The sequence below is a fragment of the Apteryx rowi genome, unplaced genomic scaffold, assembly GCF_003343035.1.
Source record: "Apteryx rowi isolate R43461 unplaced genomic scaffold, aptRow1 scaffold_262, whole genome shotgun sequence".
In the NCBI taxonomy this organism is placed as follows: domain Eukaryota; kingdom Metazoa; phylum Chordata; class Aves; order Apterygiformes; family Apterygidae; genus Apteryx; species Apteryx rowi.
The window spans coordinates 228,510-255,870 of NW_020448997.1; the positions used below are offsets into that span (position 1 = coordinate 228,510).

Consider the following 27,361-nt stretch of genomic DNA (forward strand, 5'->3'; position numbering starts at 1 on the left):
CTTCTTCCCTCAGTTATGAGTGTTTAAATGGTAGTCTGCCCTCTGGAAACGGGATTGTTTGGGGTTTGATAATGGCATGTAGCAAGTTAAGTCTAACACAAGTTGTATTTAGCAGTGGTCTTCGGTGCACTTGTATTTTCTGAAGACAAAATACAGTTTAAAATGCATGGAGGGATAACTAGAAATAATAAATAAAGAAAAGAAATATTAGTTTAAGCTCTGGATTTTAGCCTGTCATTCTGAGGGAACACGCTATGGGAAGATCAGACTTGTTTCCATAATCTCATGTTCTTCATAGGTTGAAGAGGTTTTTTTGTAGGAATTTTTTTCACCTTGAATTTCTCTGCAAAAGTTCATAGGTGTCCTATTTCTTGGTCTTAGCTGGGGCTGGACTGATTTTTTTTTTTTCCCCCCCAGCCTTACATTCTTCCATGTTCAAAGGTTAGTGCTATGTTTGATAAGTTCCAGTCCTCTATACTATTGTTTTTTTAAACAAATCCCTCAAGAGTTTTCAAAGTTCAAGCCATTGCTGACCATTCTTTTGAATACGTTTCAGTCATCTGCTGTTTGTCTACGGCTTCCTGTAAAATCCAGTGTCACTCTCCTGGATCATCATTTAACATTTGTGTCGTGGAACTTCTACTTTTTTCATATTTTGTACTGATTAGTGGCATAAAGCACTTAGGTATGGTGGGGGTTTTTTGTAACTTTTCATGCCTTTTTGACTCTTCTCTGTCCTCAGCAACTGCTCATTTATTCTGCCACTTACGTGCGAGTTTCTCCCTGCAAACCTTATGTCTTATATTCTTAGGTTATTATTAAGACTTAACCCCCCAGTCCACCACATCTCTGCTTTAATGGTCAAATCCTTGTGGCTTGAGGATGACTGGCCTCTGTATGCTGAGGGACAAGATCAGCGTGTCGGACAGCAGGCTCGTTTCAACTCTTGGAAAACGGTGAGAAACTCTGGGCAATGCCGAAACTGCTAATGCGCCTACGGGGGACGGACTGAGGAACAGGCAGGGACACGGGCGCCATGCAGTTGTCTGTAGCCCAGAAAGAGCCCTTTAGGGCCAGAGCAGAGCCCTCCAGAGCTATGGGAGTGTCTGTCTCCGTTCGCGCTTTGGGAAGCCTTCTCCTGGGCGCAGTCCAGCACCACCGCACGTGCTGCCAGCCCAGCTGCTTCCCTGCGCCAAAGCTGACAAGGAGCCGGTGCGGGGACACCTGATCTCGTCAGAGCTGCCGCAGGTCAGGCAGAGCTTATTTTTCCTCTGGGTAGTCACGGAGGGGTGGTGGTGCGGCGCTGCCCTGCTGTGGTGCCCTCGGAGAGCGGCACAGGCTCTCTGCGCTGGTGCTCAGCAGCCAGGCCCTTGGAGCCCGCCCGAATGAGCCAGTCGTCACAGGTGCAGCTGAATGGGCTTCACTTTGGCCTTCCTCTTCGCCTTACCACACTCTTGTTTTCTTTGCATATAGTAGTAGTGCTTTGACCTTCTCTCGTGTCTCCAGCTTTCCTGCACAGGTTATCGTAGCAGTTTGTGTTTGCCTTCCAGGAGTGAGCTTTGTTCCACTGCTCTCTTCCTCTCACCAGCTGATTCCTATTTCTTTTTTATATTCTTTTTTTAACCATATTTGCATAAAGACTTGGATGTTTTACTGTTACTTTCCTTCCTCACCACGCTTGCAACTGCTCCAGATTTATTTTTAGCATTTCACCTTATCTCTTCCTTGCATTCGCTTGTGGTTTAAGTACTTTCTGCTTATTGTTTCTTTTTATGGCTTCCTGTAAAAAAACCCAAAAAACTTAAACATAAATATTGGTTTGAAAACAAGGGAGAGGATTGTTTTTACTAGGTGTAAGTGTGACCACCATGTTACTTTTACATTTCAGACACACATGCCTAATCTAACCTAACCTGTCATGTTTTTTGCTTTTTCTACAAACAAACCAACCAGCTTCCCAAGTACCTTTTCATATAGTCTTACGGTAACTGCTCATAAAGAAAACAAAATCTGGTACACAAAAGGTTTTCCACATATGAGGAAAGGAGTTAAATAAAAGTTCTTCTTGCAACATATTTCATTCCATTTTCAACTGCTATTAAACCTTCACACACACAGTGTCTGTGGAATAACAAGCAAAATGAGGGCTACATGTGTGCTGTAAGCAGTATCTGGCTCCAGCACATGGATGTCAAGAGAAACATTGCTGCAACACTCTGCAGCTCCTTATTCTAAACTGCAGTTAGAAGTCAAAATTTGGGGAGTGTCCTAGATCAATAGAATCTTCCCAAACTCTACAAAATGCTTTACAGTTTTTCTGATAATTTTATGTTAACCTACCTGGAGTTAATACTGATATATATAGTTCCTTCTGCCAGTTATATGGCCTTCCCTGTATAGGGCAGCAGATTTTAGTTCCAGTGAAAAAAGGATAAACCCCTACAGTAAACAGATGTGGGTGTTCTTGTGGTCGGTGATACACACTGTGAACACCGGGGAGCACAATTGCAATTCATCTCCTTCTGCAGTCTGTGGAGATGTCTTTCAGTCCAAAGGAGGCAAGCATGCGAATTTTGGTGAAAGACAAGCTGTCTTCTCTGGTGCTCTCTGAGAGCTCCAGAGCTGTTCAGGCAGCGTTTTGAAGTATTGCTATGAAAAGACTCAATACCAAAGCAGGCACCACTAGCAGTAGAGATGCCAGCAATGAAGCCAGTGACAATAGCTTTGCTATCAAAGCCTGGTCATCAGAGCGTTGCTCCAAATACACAGGCAAGGAATTGAGGTGGATCTCAGCCCCGCAAGGGCAGAGTACTTCAGTGCTTCCTGGGAGGACCAATAAGGGGTGTGGGGCATGAAGAGCAGCTGAAAGAAGATGGCCTGCTGCAGAGGGACCCCTGCAGTGCTGATGACAGCTCTGACCTAGCTGCCTGCTTGCACCAGGCCAGGGGTCTGGGTGCATCACCAGGAGTATCTACTTTACGAGTCTCATCTCTGTCATCCAGCAAAGGCCTCTTTCTAGGAGAGCTGCAAAATAATTTTGCAACAGTCATCTCAAGTCACTTGATATTTTCACAGCTTCAGTTCAGATGAGATCATTATCCAAAGGAGTGAGTCAGTCCAGTTAGATCTTGTAGCATATTCTGGCAGTGCTGCAAAACAGACCAGGCTCCTCAGACAAGCTTTGAGAGCTTCTGCTCTTACTCCTGGGTCATATTGACAGCCTAGAGGATACACAGGCAAAAGAGATTCCAAGAGCAAAGACCCAAAAGGGTTGGTTCAACTTGTTTGGTTTTTTTTTCTTTTTAATTTTCCAGTGAAAAGGCACTTGTATTTTACTTATCCCTTTGGGGGGTTTTTTGTTTTGTTTTGTTTTTTACTTCAAAACTTCTATCTTGCCCCAAAGCAGAAAGTGAAATGATTGCAAAACTAGCTCTAAACAAAATATAGTCAACCAGGGTATTTTTAGAATCTATTCTGTGTAAAACACAAAACTTATCTGTCAACTTTTATTGTAGACAATGAATTAAAGTTCTTTTAAAAAAACCACACACACACACACACACACACACACACACACACAGACGCGCACACACAGACGCGCACACACAGACGCACACATATAAAAATAACCCCTTACCTTTTATTTACCTAAGATAACATTCACTGAACACAGATTAATACATTTTCTCTACACTTCTATGGAGAATTGAATATCTTTTGATATGAATGAGAAAGAGGAGCCTGCTGTGCTGTTTTGGCCCAAGAGTTTCAAACTTGTTGCTTTTCTGGTGTATTGCAAAAGCTATTTATCCCACAGTGCTTGGAGCCTGGGAGGGTAGTTGACAGCATAGTCTTGATGTGCATGAAAGCTGCTTTGTTTCCATTTTGATTTATTGAGTGGTTGGTAGAATTTGAAACCCTTTTTGAAACCCTTTTTTTTTTTCCCCCCCCCCCCTTAGTGCTTTGAGGTGATGATCATCGTGTTGAAGTTCAACTGTTAGGAAGCTTAGATCTTTTATATAACTACTTTTAGTATTAATCTCTACATAAAGTAAGATCTTCAGTGTTTCCTGGTTTTTTTCCTCTGTTTTAATGAAAAATAAATAAATCTCCTGATTCAACTTTTATGTTGGAAGAATAGAAAGATATTTTATAGGGAAAAAATGTTTCCAAGCTTTTTGTAGTTATAGTTTTGTATTACATATACTACGTGTCACACAGCCAGAGTTCACACAGTATCAAAGTTGTGAAGCTCAGGAAAGGGTGGCAGTTAGCAGCCATTGGAAAGCATTTCAGCGTGTTAAGCAATGTTTCGTTCAAAACAAAACCCTGCTGGCAAAGGAAGCTGGCTGCTGACCTGATAGTGTTGACCTTTTGCTCTCTACCTGCCTATCTGTGTCCTCTGCACATTTAGGTAGTCTGTTTCATTTTGTTTTGCTTTTTTCTCTTCTACCTCTTTGGACCAGTCTCATAACTTTATTACTCAACAGTGAGGGAACATAGGGCTAAACATTTTGTTAAAAAAAAAAAAAAAAGGAATTTACAGAGCAAATCACTTTTTAGGCTGATTTCATATATATTTATATATATACATTTCATATATATATACACACACACATACACACGTGTGTGTGTGTATACATACATATTGGTATATATGTATACATATGTGTGTATACATACACACACACATATATATATATACGAGAGTACTAATGCTGCCTGGGTCTGATAATAATTTTGCCTGTACCTTTTGAAATGTTGTCTGATTTCAGTCACATTTGATGAGAATAGAGGATAGGGGCCTCAAAAATACTAATTTTCTTAGATTTTGGGAGACATGGTTCTTCTTTTGCCCAGATATCTCATACCTTCCCTGAGGAAACAGTTCTTATCTCAACTCAACCTGTATTTCTCCCTAAAAGGTCTGCACAAGCACTGAAGTTGGAGTTATAAGTCAAGCAGCAATGGTTTTGCTGCTCACAGAATTACACATTTATCCCATGACAAGTGGCAGCCCCTGAGAAGCACTGATGTTGTAAAGAAGGAAAAGCAAAGAGAAGAGAATTGGTTTGAATGTGCAGGAAGGTGACGTGACATCTGCAGCAGGCAAGCGCTAAGGTTACTCGTGTGGTCCCCTCTTCCTTCTTGCCCCAGCTGGCTGAGGTAGGGGTAGCGGTGCATGCCCCAGCTGCTCTCGGCTGGTGTAGTTCCTTGCGTTTCCACAGAAGGATGCCAGTTCACATCACCAGAACTGACTTAGTATTGTAACTTTACACTATTCGTGTACTATACTATTAAGTATTATAGAAAACTAAATGCTCAAATATCAAAACCAATCAATTTGGCTCTTGTACAAAAAATTTGGTGGAGGACTTTCCAAAAAAAGTATTTTAAAGCAATAACAAACTATTAATTTTAAAATTCACAAATTAGCCATTTTTAGCCATTTGATAGAATGATCTCATCTTTAGAGCTAAGATTTTTAGGAACTGCACCTTAACACTGTTGAATTTTTAGAGATGGGAGAGCTTGTTATGAGAACTGAAAACAAAGTTTTTATCAAATAAAGATTCATGGTCATTAGATGCTAGGTGAAGTTATCCAAGTAGGAAGCAGATAGTTTTCTTTAACCTTTTGAATACCTGAGTTAAGCTCCTTTCACGGGTCAGAGTAAATGGTCACATTCCTGTTACCAGCGAATGTTTGTCCCAAATTCCCAATGTAATACTGCACTCCCCAAATCTGTAGTAGGATCAACCCTTTGTGCGTGCATCGTGAGACACAAAGTCTGTTGTAGGAGAATCATAAATCTTGTAGCAGCTGAGTCCAGTCTCAAATTCAGATCTACTAAAAAGTGGAAATTGCCTGTGCTTCCCCAAAATTGGAAGGCCTGTCTGGGAAAGAACGTGGTCAGAAGCCTCTCCTCTCTCTGAGGTATTCTTTGAAACTGTTGCTCAGCCTCGAGCTGTCCTGTCGTAGCAGAACAACCGGACATAGAGCAGCCCACGGGAAACCCCTGCTTTAATTGGGCAGCTTTCCCCGCTGCGTGTGAGCTGGTGAATGCCGGGGAGGTGCTGCGCACCAGTGCGTACTGGTGAGCCGTGCTGCTCTGGGAGGCTGGACAAGCGCTAGCAAGGGGTTGGAAGAGACGGGTGCTCTGGAGAGGGCTTGTTTTACTGTCTTGTTTTAAATACCCAGTTTTGAAAACATGGTTGCTATAAATTTCAGGCTGGCAACCTGGTCCGTATCAGTGACCTACAAAGTGTCTTGTAAACTTACAAAAAAAGTCTCTACGATGATGTGAAATGAACTGAGTATGAACCTGCTGACACAGGTTTTAGCTAATTTAATCTTCAGTCTTTCTAATGGGAGAGGAGGGCTGGTTGGAGGGACTAGCTAGGTTAGGTGGTTGGGTGTTTTTTTTTTTTTTTTTTATGTTATTCATTACAACTCTTTCTTTCACTGTATACTTGCTTTGAAGCTTTGCTTTGAATTATCCTTTTTGGATAATTTCTCAAATGGTCTTTTTGAGGGCTTTATCTGAACCATAAATTCAAGGGTCCTGACATACCCAAATGGGCAAAGGCTGGCAGAAGAGCATGCTCTGCCAGACTTTGAGGCCAGTATTGCAGCGGCAATGATCAACATCAAGCATTGTGGTTTTCCAGTGCAGAGCCTTACAGTCTAAATCAAAGCAACAGTGCTGAAAAGCCCACCTGAAGAATCTGATGAACTTTCTTAAAGACAAATGTGCAGCTACATGAACTAGGTAGTTTGTATCAGAACATAACTGAGTTATGTATTGTGTAAAAACTGTGAGCAGCAACGTATACAAATGTTAGCACAGTGCACAGCTGAAGCTGGGATGTGGAAAGACCTTTGTGGATTAGCAATGTAAGATTATGAGTAGATTTCTGATGTTTAAATAAACGTCTGGTCTATATGATCTTATTTTCTCTTTGTTCATAACTGCTATTACTGGTTTAGTCAGATCTATTTAATTTTGTCCATAATGAAATGAATTGGTTTTCTAGGAGGGCATTTAGGAAATGGAAGATAAATTATGTAATTTGTACCTACGTATTTTAGAGAAGCAGCTAACACTATTAGGTGAGTTTGTTTCTTTGCAGGTGAATCTGTGTTTCCTGATGCGATGGACAAGCTGCCATGGACTGTTGCTGTGGGAGTTGTCTATTTCAACAGTGGAAAATTGTAGGGAAAAAAATCACAGGTTAATAATAGAACTATTTCTCACTGATCAAGCAGATTAAAGTCACTGCTGGAGATGTGATCATTCCCTTTGGTATCATTTGTCCTTGGTCATAATTAATAGAGAATCAGGGATACTCTTGTAGGCAGTGAGTCAAGGCTCAAGATTCAAAGTGACAGAGAAACTAGAGAAGATTGTCTTCCAAAGGTGACAAGGAAAGCTGTTGGCATGCTGCATGACAGTGAGAAGCTTATCAAAACCCTAAAGGTGAAGAGTCCGTAATAGCGGTATTCAGGTTCAGTTCCCAGCATTGCTGCACACTTCTTTGTATGACTGAGGAACACCTCATCTGGGAAATTAGGACAGTGATAATGCCTTCCTCCTTTTATTTTTTATGTATCTAGATGGCATGAAGGTGCAGCAGTTCCTTGCTGTATGTGCATAACCCCACGCAGATCCAATTTTAATTTGGAACGACACTTGCATTAAGTGTGCATTAAGAGCAACTGTGATACAAATAGTAGAACATCATCAGCAAAGAGATGACAGAGCATTTTCAGAGAATAAAAGTTGAGAAAGATGGAACTGTTGATTTCTTTTTTCCTTTAACCCTTTTCAGCTTTTAATTAATTATATTAGTTTTTAATTGTAACAGTTGTATACATTTAACAACAGAAAAGGACTGTTGTGATTACCTAGTCTCTAACAAGTCAAAAGGCATAAGACAAGCCACAGAATTTTGTACATGGCTCAGCTTAGCTTCTGGCAAAGTTGATTTTAGAACTGAATCCATTTGCTAAAATAAGCAGTCTATTTCTTTTAATCTCTTGCTCTAAAATGGGTTTTCCAGAATTTGACTTATTATTTTAGATTTTCCCAAGCTTTTTGCAGTGAGCTTCCTTTTTAAGTTTGAGACCAGAACTAAACATAGCATTCCCGTCATTATTAATTAATGAAATATACAGTATTGGACACATTTCTATTGTTCTTTCTCAGCTATGGTTAAGTGGTTAGCCATTACCAATGCTTAAAATACATGTTCAGTAGATATTTGCAGATATGTATTGCCTTTTTTCAGAATAAAGAAATGGATTTTCATAAGCTTTTTTCAGGTTATGTGATGTAGGTAGTGTCCAGATATTTCAGATGTCTACACACATTTTTTTGTATGGAAATATGACAGTTCTGATCTTTTATGACATATTTAAGTTATCTTGAGTCATTGCTGATTCCCCTTTGCTCTAGGTCCAAAGAAATGATAGTATTTGTTCAAGAGGGATGTTCCTGTGACGTACGCCAGTTTGTACAGGTTACTGTGCTGAGTCACTAGTCTGTATTGATTTTTTTTGAAGGATGTTTCATTTTCAGTTTGAATTAAGAGAAAATTAAATGAATATATGCATTTTGAAACATGACAGGTTCTCCATCTCCCGGGCTCATCTGTAATTGATCTTCTAGGTGGGCAGTTCGCTGAGCTGTGTTGTTCTGACCCACAGTTCCTTCAGCATCATGGGGACGTTAAGCGGTGCGACCAGGAGAGTGGTGGATACCTGTGATGTGACTTGTTAACTAGAGGCTGTCTGCAGGGACTGACATAAAAGATTGTTTACAGGTATATGCAATGAGTAATAGTTGGTGGAAAATATGATTACAGGATTGCTGCACTTTGAGACCTCCTTGGTCCTTAGCTCTTGTGGTAGTAAAAGAGTGACCCACCTGCACATGTTAGGCCAGGCTGAAGGCTAACTGTTGTGTTTGCTGTGCTAACACAGCCACAACTGTAAAGGAGAAGTGGCACCAGTTTCCCTTTGATAATTTTTAAAATTAATGTGGTGTTTGCTTAAGAATAGGAGCAAAGGCTGTTTTCAGGTGTGTCTGTCTTGTCTAAAGACATAAGGGCCCAAGATGGTGATCCAAGCAGGCCAATCTTAACAGGTGCCTTCAGCAGGCACCTATTTCTTAAGCTTGTTTGTCCAAAACAACTTCTCTTCCCTTCCATTTGAGAGACTGTTCCTTCCTAAACAGCCATAGTGTCTTTGATCTCTTGCATTCACGAGGTCTTTCCTGTCTTAGTATTGTCTTTTCAGCAAGCAGTGTTTCTCCAGTGTTTGCTAAGAAGTGGCATAATTGAGTCATTCTTTCCTTTCCTGATTGTTTTTTTCACCAGCCTCTTATTAAACAATAACCAGTATATTTGTATAATAAATAACTTAATACAATATTCATAAATAATTAAAAGCAGTTCCAAATCTGTCACAATGAACTCATGGAGTAAATTGCTTTACACAAGAACAGATTCCAAGTTTTTCTGGGCTGATGCTCTAGCTCATGTACACACTATTAACTATTTAAACAGCAAAAGCCTAGCTTCCTTTTAAGGTAAAAACCCTTAGTACAAAAATAGCAAGGATTTCTTTGCTACCAAATATTAGCAGTACTTTCCTCCTGACTTCCCATTTTCCTTCTAGCCACCCATTCTCCCTCCTCTCTCCAAAAATCCTTTAGAAGTTGTAATTAGGGTTGTTATAAGAACTAATTACAACACAGTGAATAATCTGGGTCTGCTTGACAGATGTAATACTGTAGGTAACCGAGAAAGGGGGCTTAAGATGAGACTCTTTGAATATTGTGACTTCAGTGACCTAGTGAGGAATGAAGCAAAGCAAACTCACTGGTCCGCTCCCCGTTGGTAAATTCCTGAAGAGTTAGGCTATCAGGAATTGTAGCCAAGATTGCTCCCTTAGTGATGATTTTTTATGTGATGTGTAATTTTCTCTTGAGATACCAACAATAGAAATACTACACATTAGCTTTTCTTTGCCTTGTAAGTTTTAATAAATTTTGGAATTACAGCAGATCTCAGATAAGTTTTCAAAACATAGTGTAATGGCTGTAGGTTTAAGGAATTTTGTAAGTCAATAAATAAGGAGCAATGGAACAAATCTCCTGCTTGAGAATTTGCAGTTCAGACTTGGAGATGCTGAAAATCCAAGTTAGTTGATCTCTCAGTGGGGGGGCAATATGCAAAGTTTTGTCTGGATGAGGAAAGAAGGAAACGAATCCTGTGTTTAAACCTCCCCTTCAGTTGGTCTGAAAATTTGGAAACTCTCGTTCTCTCATTCCCACCTGTAATTAGATGGCATTTTTCATAGCTCAGTAGTAAAAAGCCTGCTAGCAAGATGGGATGAAGTAACCTACTCGCACTGCCTCAGGAGAACATTCACTGTCAGCTTTTTCTCTTTACCTGTTGGCATACATAGAATTTGGGCACATGAGGGCTAGAGAGATTAATTTAAGATTTCACATCCACAAGCGCTGTCTTTGATAAGAAAAGGCTGAAATAAACAGGGCATAATTCAAATAAAAGGAAAGGAAATATGGAACCGATTATGGTACTTCAGTGAGTTTTAACAATTTTGCAAAATATTTTAGTTACATTTCACATCTTATATCATGCCGACAGGATTAAGACATGATGTATTGTAAGTCTACATTCCTTCTATTACCAGCGAACTGCATCTGTCTGAGCAGAATATGGCATCTTTTCAACAGGCTGTCACAATAATGCACACATTAGTGTGCCTTTGCAGCTTTATAACAGTTAAATATTTATGATATATGCAAATTTTTGCTCTCTGTTTTTTTTTTTAACTTCACAAGTGAAGTCTAATCAACAGTTTGCTTTCTGTTCTCCACGTAACAAGTTCTGTTCTTCATATGGAATGTTATTTTAGTAGGGAATAATTTGGTGAAAACAAGAAGGTGGATGGAGGGGAAGGGAATCCTTTGCTTATGCTATGTGTTTGTCTGGGGCTGTGCAACCACTTCAGTTTTAAAGCACTTTCTCCTGTTTCGTTATGTGAGACTGAAGATTTCTGATGAACTCTATGAAAGGTGTTGAATTAAAAAAAAAAACAAAAACCCACACGCAAACCCATCACACTGAAGATGTCCGAGTGCCCTTCTCTCTTCTAGGTGCAGGTGCTTTCAGTGGTAGGTATGCACCACTTCCCACAGAGCAGCTAGCGCCAGCAGAGCCCTGCGTGGCCGGCAGAGGCGGCTTGTGCTGAGCTTTTGTGACAACTGCTCTTTCCTTAAGTTCAGTCCTGATCCTCTCCTCTGGTCTCCTGTGGCAGGGGAGTGTGATGAAGGTACGTCTTCTTACACTTGGAGTCACGTATAAGCATGTGGGGATAGAAATGTAGAGGTGCGCCACCGGCAAGAGGAGTTGGTGTTCATGGTGGCACCATCTGAGAAATCGCTTGTTGGTGCAGGCCTTCGAAGGCTGACCTGGAAGTTTGTTGGCAGGAACTTGACCTCTCCTCCCAGGCAGCCCTTCTGGAGGAACAGGCAGCACACTGCGAGGGGAATGAAACGGGAGAAGTGGCACCACCACTGATCCATCCTTTACCAAGTGCATATGGCAACTATTTTTTCCTCTTGCTTCCTTGCATTTTCTTTTTCCTCATCCCTCTCAGTTTGCGGCTGCTGTTTCTCAGTAAATGCTCTCCTCTTCCTTTTCAGTCCCTGGGATAATAAAGCTATTTTCCATTTATCACTCACCCAGAAAATGAATCATCGCTAATCCTCTTCCCACACTCTCCCTCACAAGTGTAGTCCCTCCTACCTCTGTGATCTGGTGGCTGACTTGCTCTCCCAGGCAGGGGGACCGATGGTGGCCGGCTCATCCGGCAGCACCGAGGGCCGGCAGCTGCATGGAGCGGGGCTCACACTGACCCGGGGGGCAACTTGAGGTAACTGAGTCTTAGCCTATGAGCCTCTCTGTGTTTGTTTTAAATAGTGGGTTTGCAGACATCATCATAACTAGCAGCTACTTCCACTCTCACAGTTCAAAGCATTCTCTCAATGTTTATCACTGCTAATGAACAGTGTTTCAGGGAAAGCAGGACCCAGGCTTGCAAGTTTTGCACATTTTAAGTTCTAAGATGCTCAAGCTTGTGTTTTGTAAACAAAGTTTAGAAATTCCTCTGCATAGTTGTTTTGGACTATACCAAACTTTAGAAGAAAAGGTCTAATTGTGCCAGCATTTATTTTATAAATTGGGACTGTTTCAGCAGTCTGTGTGGCCTTCCATTCAGCTATTTGTTTAAGCCAAGCCAAAAGCCACTTATCTAAAGATGATTTATTCTTGCTCTTGAACTGACAGAATCAGGCTGGGAAGGGGGAAAGCTGATTTCCAAGGTTTAGTGTGAACCCTCTGTCTCCAGTCAAAACCATATGGGGGATATAGAGAACTGGCCATAACATAGTGCAGAAAGGTACTTGCAGGTCTCTTGTACTTTGCTTGTAGGACACCTTTTTAAAATAAACAACAGCGGTATGTGGTTGACTCAGATTTAAACTTTGCAGCTGTTCCTTCCTATCTGCATGATATGCCAAAGCAAAACTCTGCAGCTCAATGTCTCTAAAATTTAAAATCAAGTCCTTAATTCAGATATTATAATTTGGCTCAGCTTCTAACTTTTTAGTTTTGGCAGTGTAAGCAAAATGGAGGCAAGTGTGTTTCTTCATCTAATTCAGAAAAATAGAAAGGTCTTACCTATTTACTTAACATATAGCAATATTATGTAGTAAAAGATGAGTAGAGTTTTCTCACTAAAAGGCAACAGTTGGATATTCTTAGCTAGAAATGTGTAATGTAACAGACAGAATATCTGGCAGTCAAAATTGTGTCTAAAAAGGAAGGCAGTTTTAGTGATATTTTAAGATAGTTTGCTTTGTGTGATTAAAATAACCCAAAGATGGTTAGTCCTTGCTTTCAAGAACTCGGTTTTATCCACTCTGAATGCCGTGAGGATCCTACGTACTCACTTATGTCTTTTAGCTCTAATAGAGTTCACTTAAGGCAGAGCTGTATTGCGAATATGGTTCAGGGAAGAGCGTGAGYGAGACTGAAGGTGTCGGGCTGTGGTGTTTTGGCTTTGGCAATGAGAACGGGTTGAGGGTCCTTTTGCCGCTTGTTCCTGCTGCAGCATCAGAGTTTGCTGCTGCCACAGTTTATTTCTTGGGGGCCATACTGTAAACTGGTTTGCTGAAATGACCTTATTTAAAAAAAAAAACCTTCTGTCTCCTCCGAAAAAAGAGTAACCTGGATAACTTTATCGGTGTGGCTTAGAGTGCCTCAGGGAGCTGTGCCAGGTTGTGTGGCAGAGTGGGCCAGGAGGGAGGCTGCGAAGAGCCCGGGCAGCCTGCGCCGCGGGGGCCCTTGTGCCGCCGAGCTGTGGCCTGGCTTGGCCCGTGGCTCACGCGAGCCCTCGCCGTACCGGGGCTGCCGCTTCCTCTGGCGCAGCCTGTTGCTCAGCACAGGTGGCTTCCTTCAGGCCCTGCCCAGCTGCATGCGATAGTAACAACAGTAACATGAGGAGAGGCCTAAATGTCTAAGGGGTGAACCTAAGAGAAGAAGGCTGCTTTCTTAGTGAGAATTTTTTTGAATGAGTTAATATAGAAGGGGTAATATAGAAGCCCTGGTATGTGTGTTGAATTTGGATTGTCAAAGCAAATATTTTGACAGTCATTCGGAAGTGGATATTGAGTGGCGTGCTGTGAAGAACATGCAGTTCTAGTATGGAGAAAACTTGCCAAGGGACAGAAAACTGAGAGGAGGAATAAACAGTTAATTTTCAGCCTCACGAGAACACAGCTTGAGTTTATCAAGCAAAGAGTGGGAGAAGAGGGGTGAGCAGGGTGCTGGCGGGAAGCTTCATGAAGTACAGCATTATGTAGTGACATCTATTGCTGAAAAGACTTGGAGGCACGACATAAAGTTTCTGATAGCAGCAATGTGAGAATTGGTTAACTTCATCTACGAACTGAAGGCAGTGTGCTTTGGAAGGAAAAGGTTAACTACACAAGCATGTCTGAACTGTAAATTATCTCCAGGGCTTTATCTACAACCTATATCTGGCAAGTCTCACCAATGAGCAATGCCCCTGCCGCTCCTCTGATCTGATATGCTGTGCAGGCTTCTGTCTGCTTGCTCCTAAAAGGAGTTGCAGGCGAGCGGTGTTCCCCTTCGAGGCATCACTTGCACAAGAATAAATTTATGCAGAAGCACTTCTGTGAATTCACACGTTCATGATATTTTGTTCTGGAAATATGTTTCATAATGGAATAAAGTACTGGTCATCTGGGAACAGCTGAATTGTGCAGGTTTAATTTGAAAGCTAAGTATATTTTCTTAAACTATAGTTAATGGTGACCTTTATTAACTTTCATGTGTTACATATAGAAGTTTTGGTATGTTGCTTTGGGAAGTGTATGTTCTAGTAAAGTATTAAGATTTGACACTACCTCCATATCATTTTTTGACTAGGCTATTTTTGCTAATGTATTGACTTTCCTGGAGATACTGTGTTTCAGAGTGTTACCAGTTCACTTGTTTTTAAAATGGGAAAGAACTCAATTGTGTGGACTTTCCCTTCTCATTCTAATACACATCGAACATTTCTTATCAGTGCCGTATGTTTTATGGCTCCCAATGTTCATCTGGAATTTCCACCTCTTTAAGTAAATAAGAACTTTGTTCTCATCTATAAACAGTATCTCATTCTAGAAACAGTATTTTATTATGTTTAGCAGGAACAGAGTAAGCTCAGCTAAGGAGGCCTTTTAACTGTTTTCTTCCCTTGCACCTGTAGTGAAAAAGGATAATTGCGAAGACAAGGGGTTTACATGGTTTTCTTGCACAGAAATACAGATTCTAGACCCTTTTGGAACTTCTCTTTAATCAAAACAAAAAAAAATCCCAAACGCCCAAAGAGATTTTCTGTTAATTTCTCTCTTAATAGTGCTGATGACATCAGAAGAATGTAGGATTGTAGTGGATTTTCCCTCCATTCCACTTGTTATTTAAAGTGGAAATACTGAGAGAATTAACTACTTTTGGCAGACTAACACGTCAGCTCTCTGTTATTACAAAGGGTGTATTGGAGTCATCAGCGTGTCAGGCTGATTGAAGACTTCATGTTCTTCTCAGCTACTCCAGAAAAATGGAAAGTGATCTGAACTATTGTCTTAGTGCAACTAAAAGCACAAATAAATATGTTATGCCTTTTTTAACATGCAACTTAGTAAACTTTAATAATTTACCTAATAAAGCCTATGAAATGAGTTGCCTCGTTGCCAGACATATGCACTGTAGACTAAGTTCTCTTTCAAGTACTTTGATATGTTTCTCAAGTTTACCGGTGGTAATAGAGAAGTTGAAAGTTGTGAAATCTACTCTAAGCCATGTCAAATGTAAAATATCAGGAAAATATGCAGGAGGATATATCAGAAAAAAACAGGCTATGAGGTAACATAGAAGTGAGGGAGACAAAATTCAGCTGGTGGCATGGCAGCTTAGCTCTGTACATGTGTCAGTACCAGAGAAGTCTACAGAGCTAGGTGAGGAAGAGAGAAGCAATGAGGACAGACTCTTGTGCATCATTCACTAATACTAGTATAGGAGAGAGCAAAATTCCTGGATGAAATTCTGGACCTGTTAAGTTGTGGGATGTTTTTGGTTTTGCATTCAGTGGGACTAGGGTTTGACCATTGGCCTCAGAACTCCTACAAAATTAAATAACAGCTCCATTACTCTTTAACAAAGCTGAAAGCTTTGAGACAAGAATGGGAATGCCTTTTTTTTTCTTTTTTTGGCATCCACTGAGCATTTCCTATTTGGCAACCATAGTAATAAGATGCTGTTTTGGTACTAGATTCTTTTGCCTTCAGAACCAGTTGAATGTTAGTATCTTTTTCTGTGAGTAAAACTTAAAAGTGCTATGTCCTCAGCACTGAATGGGTAACATGAGTACATTTCCTGCTTTCCCCCCCTTTTTTCAAGTGACACATTTCAAGTTCAAGCATGGAGGCATATGCAATGATCCATTTGTTATTTTAAGCATGCTATTTGGATACAATTTAGATGTGTAACAATCTCTGATTGCCTCTTGTACTAAGATAAGTATAACCCTGGGAATGTCATCAGCTACTGTTCAAAGGCAGCGTAGATGCTTAGGGAAACCTCTGGGGAATGTTTCTGCTGCAGTCCCAGCCTGCAGAAGGTTATGGAAGGAACAGATTTAGGGGAGTGAAAAATCTTGTAGCTCTCTAGCAACCTCTCTAACTGGAGCTATTGGTGGCTTGGCAGTGATCAGGACATTTTTCTGCAGATTCATATTTACGGTAGTGTAGGGTCACCCTAAGGCTGCCAGTGTCAGCATTAATTCAAGATGAGATGTTACATACCTGCAGGAGGATCACTTTTCTTAAACCCTGGCTTAAAGCTGAACAGAAGTTAAGAATATTATGAAAGACGAGTTCTGCAAAACTGTTTCCAAGCTCTGAAATGATGGGCTGCGTCACCATATAGTTGCTGCGTTCCAGTGGGTGGACTGTACCCAGCTGTAATCCTGTTTGTCTCCTCTTGAGACAGAGGCTAGATCAGCAACGATCAGCAGAAATCTAGTTACGGTAATTCTGGAAAGTGAGTAGAAATGAGGTTCATTCATTGAGCTTTGTGCCCTCGGTGACTGTAGCACGTAAGGACTGTGTCCTGCTTCCTCCCCAAAGGTGGGTACTGTGCCAGCCTTCTCATTAGAGTCCCAGGACCAAAGGCAGGACAGCAATTTAACTGAACTGCACATCTTTAAAACTGCTTAAACATGTACGAACACTTTGCTGGGTAACTGCCATCAACCTTAGTAATTTCAACCAGAGGAAGATGATGTGGGAGTGGTGGTAGAAGTGGGTGGGACCGTTTGGTGTTACTGAGACCTTTCTCACAAAGCGTTTGTCAAACAACTGCAAGTCAGATGGGACAGAGCAGATACTGTAAGTACAGCCAGGCAGCAGGAGAGTAATCGTTCCCTCGAGATGAAGCTGGGAGGTTTCCAGCAGACTCCCTTTGAGCGGCCGTTGTTGGAACCTCTGCGTGTGGCTTTGGATCTGCGCAGGACGTTGGCTTGTTCCTGGGATGTGTAGGGTGCAAATGAATCCTTTTTCTCACTGCTGATATATTCTTTCTTGTAGGTGTGTGATGTCAATCTAGTGGGCAGTCCTTGGGGCCATCCCCGCCAGCCTGGAGCATCATGTGCCAGTATGAATGTTAAGAAAGAAAAGCACACTTCAGAGCTCAGCATCCAGGAGAGAAGAAAGGAGGAACTAAGCAGAGAGAACAAATGACCATACTGCTCGCAAAACTTTGGGCAGTTAACTTTTTCTCCTGAGAAATTTTGTCTTGGCTGTTGTGAGAGAGCTGAAAAAGCAGAGCAGCAGCAGTGATTTTCTTAGAGGGTTTTTTTTCTTTTTTAATTTAATTTTTTCCCCTTGTGCCTGGATTTAAGACTGTCAACTGCACTGATCACAAGCACTGGACATCAATATGTGTCATGTCATTGTAACGTGTCGGTCAATGCTATGGACACTCCTGAGTATTGTTGTGGCTTTTGCAGAGCTCATAGCTTTCATGAGTGCAGACTGGCTCATTGGCAAAGCCAAGCCTTTGAGCTCTGAGGACATGGACAACAGAACAGGAGGGTCACAGGAACCCTACCACCCAACACTGGGCATCTACGGGCGTTGCACCAGGATCTCCCACATGCAGGTTTCTAGACGAGACACGCTTTGTGGTCCTTACGCCGAAAACTTCAGTGAGATTGCCAGTGGGTTCTGGCAGGCTACCGCTATTTTCCTAGCTGTGGGAATCATGATTCTCTGCGCTGTGGCGTTTGTGTCCATCTTTACTATGTGTGTGCAGAGTATTATGAAGAAAAGTATTTTTAATGTCTGTGGGCTGCTACAAGGGATTGCAGGTATGTATACTTTGAAAGCAACTGAAAAAAAATGGTTTGTGCGTGTGCCATTCAGCTGCAGAAATGTAGAGATTCTGTGCTGTCTACAGACTGACCGCATTAGATGGACCCGAGAGCAATTCTGTATGCTGGTGTTTATTTAAACACAGCTGAAATTTATAGCTACACGGCTTGTAATACATTGACATTGGCAGCAAGATTGCAGCCTGTTGTGTGCCAGAATGAACTGACCAATGTTTCTTTTGTTTGCTGTTCAGTTTTTTTCCTGTTTGAATGTATTTCAGTAACAAGAACTTCTCTCCTTTGTTACCAACAGAGAGCAAAGTTAATACTATTATGAACGCAGTCTATCTCCCTTCTGCTACTTCAGTAATTTTCTCGTAAACCAAAGGCAGTTCTCTGTGTCTCAGACTTCGTGACTGTGGTGAGGGCAAATACCAGCCCCGGGGATAAGAGCAGCCTGCAGAATCCCACACCCTCTTCTCCCAGGTTTCATGTGAAGTAGCCTCCTTAAGGGCACGAGTGTGACAAGTAATACTTTGTCATAAAACTTTCCTTTAGCCAGTTTATTGTTGAGGTGAGCTCAGTGAGTTTGTTTTTGCTATTCAAATGTTAGTTTTATTCTGCCTGAACAGATGAATTGGTTATAGGTATTTTATGTTTCTGTTTGTGTATTTTACAGAGATTAGGTGACTGCTACATAGATTGAGACTGGAAGATGTTAACTAGAGCAGTTCTCGGTGTTCTCTCTAGTGAGCAGTGGAGAGAACCTGTCCCATATGCAGGTTTTCACATTTTTTACTGTTTGCCTGTGATCGTCTAAAGGAAAAAAGTGATCTTGTGGTATAACTCTGGCAGCCCTCAGAGACCTGTGAGGAAGGAGGGAATGAGCAGGGCCACCTCCTCCTTCCCTCTTCATGGTGCTCTTAAATAGACATTTTCAAATCATAAAATGGTTTCATTAAAACAAACGTTAGAAATTTTAACTTGTTTGTTCCAAACAAGTATCCAGCTTCCCCAGTCCTCACCTGGCAGTGCAGTCAAGCACTGCTCTATTGGCTGTACCCTGACATGAGATGTAATAGTAGAAGTTTAAACCCTAATTAAGCTGGTTGGCTTCATTGGCTTAGTTGAGGACTAAGGTAATCTTATTCTAGATAAATGCAGGGATGTATGCAAATATGTCTATTTATGTTTGTGAGAGAACTTGGGAACTCTGTCAAGGCAGTGCCTACCGCAGCCCTCCGGGGAAAACAGCAATGGCCAGGGATCTGGCCGACGCCAGCCACTGAAGCAGCGACCTGGCAGCTCTTGTCGCCTTCTGCTTTATGCAGCTTCAGTATAAAAGTGTTCTGCTTATTTCATGACACCGACAATGTCAGGTTTGTGCTTTTGAGACACAATTAAATCCATAAATGGCTCAAGATGCATCTGTTTAGATGATGGCATATCACTGGCAGAAGAATGTCCTTTAAATAAAAATTACATGTTTTGATGTAACCCCTGCTGGTTTACAGAATTTGCCAGCCCCGGTGTGACAGATGAGCAGCTCGGCCGTGCACATCAGAACTAGTTGTAGGTTTTAGCTCCATGCTTTCTTATCTTACCACTTACTTCAGAAATAATCCAGGAAACCTGGTTTTCAAGAGATGATATTTCATCTTTTCTATTAGAAGTGTATTCGTATAAGAGAGAGGAGTGGTTATCAACATAAACAGATGTTAGGGCATGTCAGACTTGTGTGTCTATTGAAAAGCTAACCATACTTACGGTGCTGGTGCCATTTCAGGATATCTATAAACAGTAAAACATCAAAATTAGCAGGAAATTGATTCCTGTATCTTAGAAAACTGTTCTGGAGACCACTTATTTTTGAGAAGGTATGTGCAAAAACAGTTTTACGTTTTCTAATCAAACCAGTTGTGCTTGCAAAGGTAATCATGGGCTTAAGAACTGAACAATGCTGCAGACAAAACATTTCTCATATGTTGGGGGAGAGATCAGTTCTTTTTTGAGCTGTATTGAGAATGGAAGCCCTTCCCTTCTTATAATTCAGATAGATAGATGACACAGCGCGAAGTTGGGTAATTGAAAGGTCACGTTACTGAAACTGTTGCTCTGAGAAGTACGCCTGCCAATATTTGCAGCCAGGCGTCTTGTGGCTAGCAACTCGTTTTCTCAAGATTAATTTTACTGGGTCCACTGCTACTTTTGTGCCAGTAGCATTACAGCATCTGCTTACTTAGTTGAAAGTATTTTCCTTATGACTTACTGCAGCTTTTAATTTCATTTTTCTCAGTTCTTGAGTTTTGGAAAACACTTAAGCAAGTGCTTCCAGAAGGACAGTTGTCCACATGGTTAATCCATGCAAGGTTTATGATATCTAGACTCGTGTCCTGGCCAGAGAACAACTAGATACAGCCCTGCCTGATCGTCTTAAAAACGTTCTTTCAAATGTGACCTTTTTCTTTAACAAATATAGGAAAAGAATTCACAAGTCATTTTGTTCATCAGTGTATATCAGTCCAATATGTTCAAATATGTCAAATATCTCATTTTCAAAGATGAGATGCACCCACAGTAGAGTCATCTACAGAAACTCAGAATTTTGCAGACTTAATCTCATTTAAAATCTCTATATCTTTGCTGTGGAGATTTAATACAATTAAAAACATACAGCCAGTTAATTTATTCCTGGAATTCATCATGAGAAAGCAATAACAGGCACCGGATATATCATTTCTGTCTAGCAGCATTGGTTGTGACCTGGCTGATGCCTAAGGTGAAATTACAGAATACAAAGCTGCATCTCTTCTGTTATGGCATTTGTCCAACGCCTGCCCTTGGACAAACGTGCGAACTCTCATTTAGGTCAATGGGAGGGAGCCACACACATATCTGGTCCACAGGGTTTTGTTTGTTGCAGAAAGTTGGGAATACAAAGCTATAAAAGAAGAAAATATGGCTCTGTTTAAAATCCTGAAATTCCTTTGTAGTGGAGCAGGACTTTTACCACTTGTTTTTAGACAGCAGCATCTTTTGTTCTGCATATGTAGAAATGGTAATCAGCGGTCATGATTTTGGGAATGTTTGAGGATTGTTTCATCTACAAAAGAATCTTTTCTTTGCAATAGAGGGTGCAAAGAAAGGAGCCATATAATTAAATAGATAATTGCTACCTAGCAGCCAGAAGTCCAGGCATACATTCATTTGAATGTCTTTTTAGGGCAAGTATTCTATTTTTACAGCCTATGGATCATTTGAAATACAGAGGCTAGGAGAGGCAGTGTACTATTATATAATAGTTGATAAGAACTAATTCAAAGTAAATTTTCACAGTAATCATTTAGGAAGTAAATGATTGGTGATCCGTTATTGACATACTGTAGTACAAGTACATGGTAATCACATAGAGTGTTCACAAGCCTTGTTTGGTCTTTGGTACTTCGCTGTGCCCAGTTATATGATCTAAATGTGTCCCTGTCCTAGAAGAGCCGTACCATCCCAGGGTCCTGTATGCAGCGTCTGGTCATAGTTCCCATGTTCACCCCTTCTCATGGTTAAAAATATGATTTTGTTGATGGGGGGGAGCTTAGGACAGAGTCTAGGACAACTTCAGCCTCTGACACAATTTCATATATGAAATTAATCATAAAAACTTGTCTTGGCTTTTTGGAGCCTCCGAAGACGGCTGCTGCCAGTGCTGTGGTTGGCAGAGCAGGCGCCTTCTTAGTGATGGGCCACCAGCGGAGCCGATGGTCGGGGCCGCCAGACTCACGCGCAGGTGAGCTGCAACCTGCCAGCAACACCCCCCACTGCAAGTCACAAGGCAGAAACTAAATTAGCAGCACGTATGTTATCTCAACTTTGAAACTTCAACAGGCCAGTGTATCTCATTTCGGGGACCTGTGCTGTGTACTGGAAAAGGCTTTAGAAAGGGCAGAGGGGAGGTTTGTTAGGCTGCTGAGAAGGGAGGCTGCTCTGGGAATTTAGTTTCCATTTCTCCCGCTTTGCTGTGCTGGAACAAGGCTGTGTTACCAGGCAGGTTTACCAGTCTGGGCTGAAGTAGCTCCTGTTCCCTAAAGTCTTTTCAGAGTGTTGATAGCTTCATCTGGGAGACCTCTTTTGGGTTATCTCCCCCTCACACCATTTTCTGTCTTCACAATCCACTTTCCTGTAGTTCAAAGAGGGTTTTACTAAAGAATTTTCTGACAGAAGCATGTCAAGGTTACAGCCACCTTCGGAAGCTCCTACATTCAGGCAAAAAGTAAAGAAGTGCTCCAGAGAAACTAGCCGGAGACAGGCCTGATCAAACTGCGAACCCGGTTTGCCAGAACTGCTGTCAGCCTCTTCCCCCTTGCTCTCTCTTGCAAGGCCTCTGCATCTCATCTTCTGCCACACGAATGGCTGAAAGCGCCTGGTGTGGCCAAACGCAGCCGCCTTGTGTTACAAGACAAAAAGCACACCTGGACACGCCACGGTTGCACATGTTCGTCAGGTTTGTGCAACTGCAAATCACGTTGCCTCTGTGGTGAGGCCAGCTGCATGTCTGTCACATGCTGCGGGATGTCTGCGTTTGTTTGTGAGAAGCGTGACCGCATCTGCAGTCCTGTTCCTTAGCACTCTGACTGTACGGCTGGGACGTGGGCAGTCATGCCTTTAACGGGTGCATGTTTAGTCATATGGGGCAGAGGTTTGTCTTGAAAGGCTGCTAGAAGCAGCCCGGCAGAGCAAGGTTCCCTCCACCGTTCCTCAGGTCGTCTCTCCCATGACCAGATGACACCTGGCAGGTTTGGGGCCCCTGGTTCGGAGCAGTTTCTCCTGTGGGATCTGAGCTCTCCTTGAACATTGCCAGGGAGATGACTGAGCTTCTTCCCACATGAAACCTTTTCAGGGCCAGACTTCAGTATTCTCTTCTCATCACCGAGTGCTGAGGTTTCCTTAATGTTTCACCCTATTTTCTTCCTTTCCAGTGTTTCCTCTTGTACTTCTGCTTTTTCTACAAGGCGGGTTTCCCCTGGCACTTGTCCCGTTCAGTCCCAAACAGTGCAGTCTCTTTCCTCAATACTCTCCCTTTTCAGCTATCCACACAAGTTCTCCTCTGTTCACTCCTCTGTCCTTTCTATGCCCTCTTTTCTCTTTGTGTATTGCTATTCATGCCTTCCCCTGTTTCCCTTGCTGTGGTCACTTGGGGTCTTCTTTGATCTGGAGCCAATGCAATACCTGGGCAATAGTTCAGTTAAAGGAGTGCATTTTTACCCTCAAATGCAAGGAAACCTCTTTACAGTTTTCTAAAATATAGGGATGAAACTCCGTTTGAATTCAGCTGTGTCTATAGCAGTGTATTTGTGCTGCTGGAAGGGTTTGTTTTACATCTCTTGCACTAAGAAATAGTTTAGTGTGTTATATTTATTAGTCGTTGGGAGTTTGGGTGATTAGGAAGGTAATGGAAACTACCTGAAGGTGAAAGAGCGATCTGGGATTGCTCATGGGGGTGTATGAAGTAGACTGCAGATGCATTGAGGCCGGGGAGGGCGCTGGGGGCCCGGGTAATTCCTGGGGAATATGGAGGAGGAGGTGCAACCGAGGGCTTCTGGCTGCTGGGGTGGGTGGTGGGAACTGGGAGCTGCTGAGGAAGCCAGGGAGGAAACAGGAGCTTAGCCAGAAATTGCTGCTGAGAGGGGAGAAAAAGCAAAAGGAGAGTGAGCTACCGACACTTGCTGTGGAGGCTCCCTGGGGCTGCTGGAGCTCGCTGACGCTGAGAGCGCGAGCTGAAGGTCACTGCTCGTCACACAGTAGCTCAGCGTCCGCAGAAGCCGTAGGGAGCAGCACCCCTTGTCAGAGACAGGGGCGAGCTGGTGAGCTAGCGAGCAGGGAAGGAAATGCCTGGCGAGCTCCTGGTGCTGCCCGCCAGCTGTCGGAGGCCCTTGCTAGACGGCAGAGCCTGTCGCAACGCCTGGGCAGGAGGAGAGCAGGGGGAGAGCACTCCTGCCCTCCAAGGCAAGGAAGCTTCTTGTTTGTCTTTCTAAAATGTAGAGCGTGCATTTTTCAAAAAGCATATTTCCTCTTGGATTCAGCTTAGGATTTTTCTTTTCTGATGCCAGAATTGTGAATTCTTGGGGTGGGGAAAAAAGAAGGGTAAGGGGAGGGATTTATAATGGAAATCCTGACAGCCTGAAGTACTTTGGCTGTCTGAACAGGGTGGTATAGTGTGTCCTGTAATCTATATGGCCAAATGCCAGCACGGCATCTAATACACACTTGGCTGCGAAAGTTCATGCTAAGGGGACTGTTGTGTTGGAACAAGAGGGAGTATGCCAGGGAAGGAAAGTGAGTTCCAGTGCTAAATTGCTATTGAGCCTGAGGGACGGTATTAGTGCCCTTAAAGAAATAAAGTGAAGATTCCAGTGTTTGGTCACACCTGCCGGTCACTTCCTCTCGGACGCTACCAAGAGGGGCAAGTATGGATCAGTAGACACCCAGTGGATTGTAAATGTTCAGGTTTTCACTGACAAGTTTGGCAGTTGACGTCACAGCAACCATAAATCTCTAATCAAATGGAGTTATGAGTGGTCTCTCACACTGCCTCTTGAGCAATGCTTTACTGTGGCACGTACGCATACAATGGTCTATTACTTCTGCCAGTGTAGGCTAAGAGAGATATTGAGAAGTTCATAATTATCCCTCTTCTTGTTAATTTAAGGTAAAAGGATGCTGGCTGCCCCTCTGAGGAGAGGAGAAAAAATAACAGCAGAGTAATGGGGCTCTCTTTTGGTTGGATTTTGTTTCCAGGTCTCAGAGCCAAGACTGATGCTGCTGTTATCAATAGGTTGCAAACACTGTAGGAAAATATTTAAATTCAACAAAAGCTGTGTTTTCACTCAAACACAGCAAAAAAGATTGAAACAGCTCTTTCAACCCCTGGGACTAACTGATGGTTAGCTGCTCTGTTCAATGCACGCCGTGGGTTGTTAAAGGAAATAAGGTGGTTTTGAGCTGTACTTCCTTCCCCAGCACTGGCAATCTGCACTGCGCTGCCACATCGGCAGGGTGAGACCCGTGTCCACCTTCGCCTTTTCCTCCTCTCCAGCCCTTAGCTCTTGGTAGCTCCTTGTGCACCACGCGAGCCCTGTGGCCTCGGTGAAGCAAGGCAAGGGAGATCTCTTTTCAGACTGGATCAGTTCAGAGTAAATGCGGCTTAGTGAAGAGTTGTCCCAGAGCCCTTTTGCCTCTGTTTAAACTGAGGCAGGTTGTTGCTTTGTCCCTCTTCGTGCAGAGCAGTGCCTGTGAGCTGCTGTCTTCTTTTTGCAGCTGATTCATTGTAACTGATTCATGGTTTTGAGGGCACTGGCAGTGACCAGTTGGACAGCAGTGAGAAAGGCTACGGCAAGTGTTGTGAAACGGGCTTGGTCTTTCCCTTGGCTTCTTTCATGGTCGGTATAATTGACATGGCCTGGTATTTCCTTTCCTAACTAAGGAGCATCCTGAAGTTACCATCCACAGTTCAGTTACTCATTTAGCAGCTTCAAACCTCTTATTGGGCCAACTTAAATTAAAAACACTCGATGCTTCCTTGGCTTTTGAGGTAAGATGTGGGCGGTGAACGGCCTTGGTGGTCAGGCCGGAGCGGTGGCGCTGCCTGCACGGTGGTTTGCAGCAGTGCCTGTCGCCTCACGAGGGCCGGCAGGGAGAGGCGGCATGCGCAGCCCTGGCGCCCACCAGCCACCAGGCTGAGCAGGTCGCTTTGCAACGTGCTCCAGCAGCTCTGCTGTGGCAGGAGAATGTAACATTTATGTGCTTGGCACCTCAGAAAGGTGCTCTAGATTGAGCAGAAAGTCAAAACTAGTGGTTTTCTGTGACAGAGGGTTGGCACAAGTAAGCTGAGATGTGCTCTCCAGCGCCCTGTATGTGCGCAGTCTTTAGTTACTCTGCATTGCTGAAAACTCGTAAACATTTGGCTTTTCATGTATACAGTTCTTGATCTTTACTTAATTGCAGGGTTAGTGTCTGCCTTACAAGAGCCCTTGTGAAGTGCAGTGAAATCCCTCCACATCCCCATTTACTTGCTGAGCCAGCAAAGGGGTGGGAATGTTATTTCAAGGTTTGAAATTGGTCTTTTTTTTGGTTCTCCACATTTCTTCTCCTCCCTCCCAACTAATGGGGACACTTACTGTGTATATACATTTTGTTAAAAGCTAATGGGGAATTTGCACTCTGTTCTCCCAGAACAGAAGTCTGCAGGCTCACACTTTGCTAAAGAGAAGTCAGAGCAATAAGATTATACCAATATTAAAAACAACCAAAAAACAAACCAAAAAAAAACACCACACAGGAATCCTCCATATGCCAGAGCAACCCATGTCAAGGTTTATAACCTGACTTATTTTTGGCTTCTTCAGGGGGTATACTTGATAGCCATAGTAGGCACCGTATCCCATCAGTAGCCTTCCCTTCTACCTCCCTGTCACACAGGTCCCCTGTCCTGTTTTCCCATCCCTATTTCCAACACCTTTATATCAGTAATGTCATCAGAAGTATTATGTTTACATATGTTTGGTTATGAACAAGCATCTCTGATCTGCTTAGTAAATGGGGAAGTATCCCTGAGAAAATGGCTTAGTTAATTTACTGTTTATAAGAATAGGGGTCTTTTTGTTTTCCTCAATTTGAAGAAGGCAATAGTTAAGGAAAGGATTTTTCTTCTGATAATTGCTTCCCCTTATATGACCTCAAGACAACTTTAAAAGGCTTTGGAAAAAAATCTATGCAGGTTTTGAGAGAGATCACCTGGTTATTCTCCTGCCCTCAGCTCAGGGTATGCCAGCACGTAGAAATCTGCGTATGGTTGCACTCTCCTCCAGTGCCTGGACGGGTCTGGGTCTTGCCTCTTCTCATCCCTGCTGCTTGGGTAGATTCCAGTTTCTCAGCACATTGCCCATTGGCAACCTTCTCTGCCCTCAACAGCAGTGTTTGTTTCCAAATGATCCCAAATCCCCTCTGCTTATGTGAACCAGAATTAAGTGTAATGTCAGGCTAGGCTTTTTTAATCATTGATTTTTTTATTGTGAATTTTTCTCCTGTTTGTTTTGAAGTGGTTCTGAGTGGGCCAGAGGCTGGCTCCGGAGGCACTCAGGCTTCCTGAGTCTCCCCCTCTCCTTGTGCAAATACCTTCCTGCCTCTGGTCAGCTGGCAGTGTTTAATACGGCATAACAGCAGCTGCACAGGAGATGTCAGAACTAAATAGCATGCCTTCACTCATCCAAACAAACATCTGCGTAACTCCTTTCTTAAGGGCTGTTTCCAAGGATAAGATGAGAAAGCTTTTACTCAG

At 42.6% G+C, this 27,361-nt stretch overlaps 1 protein-coding gene across 5 annotated transcripts in view; it reads left to right on the forward strand.

The window, feature by feature from the left end:
* LHFPL2 (LHFPL tetraspan subfamily member 2) overlaps nucleotides 1-27,361 on the forward strand; it is an 85,213-nt gene that overhangs the window by 51,201 nt on the left and 6,651 nt on the right. For 3 of the 5 annotated variants that reach the window (XM_026067786.1, XM_026067788.1, XM_026067789.1), the window contains one exon: nucleotides 17,249-18,030. In XM_026067786.1, coding sequence (XP_025923571.1) covers nucleotides 17,601-18,030 — 430 coding nt within the window. In that variant the 5' untranslated portion in view covers nucleotides 17,249-17,600. Of the gene's footprint in view, nucleotides 1-811; nucleotides 957-1,227; nucleotides 1,249-17,248; nucleotides 18,031-27,361 lie in introns of those variants that run through there. The other 2 variants (XM_026067787.1, XM_026067790.1) reach the window with 2 other exon arrangements.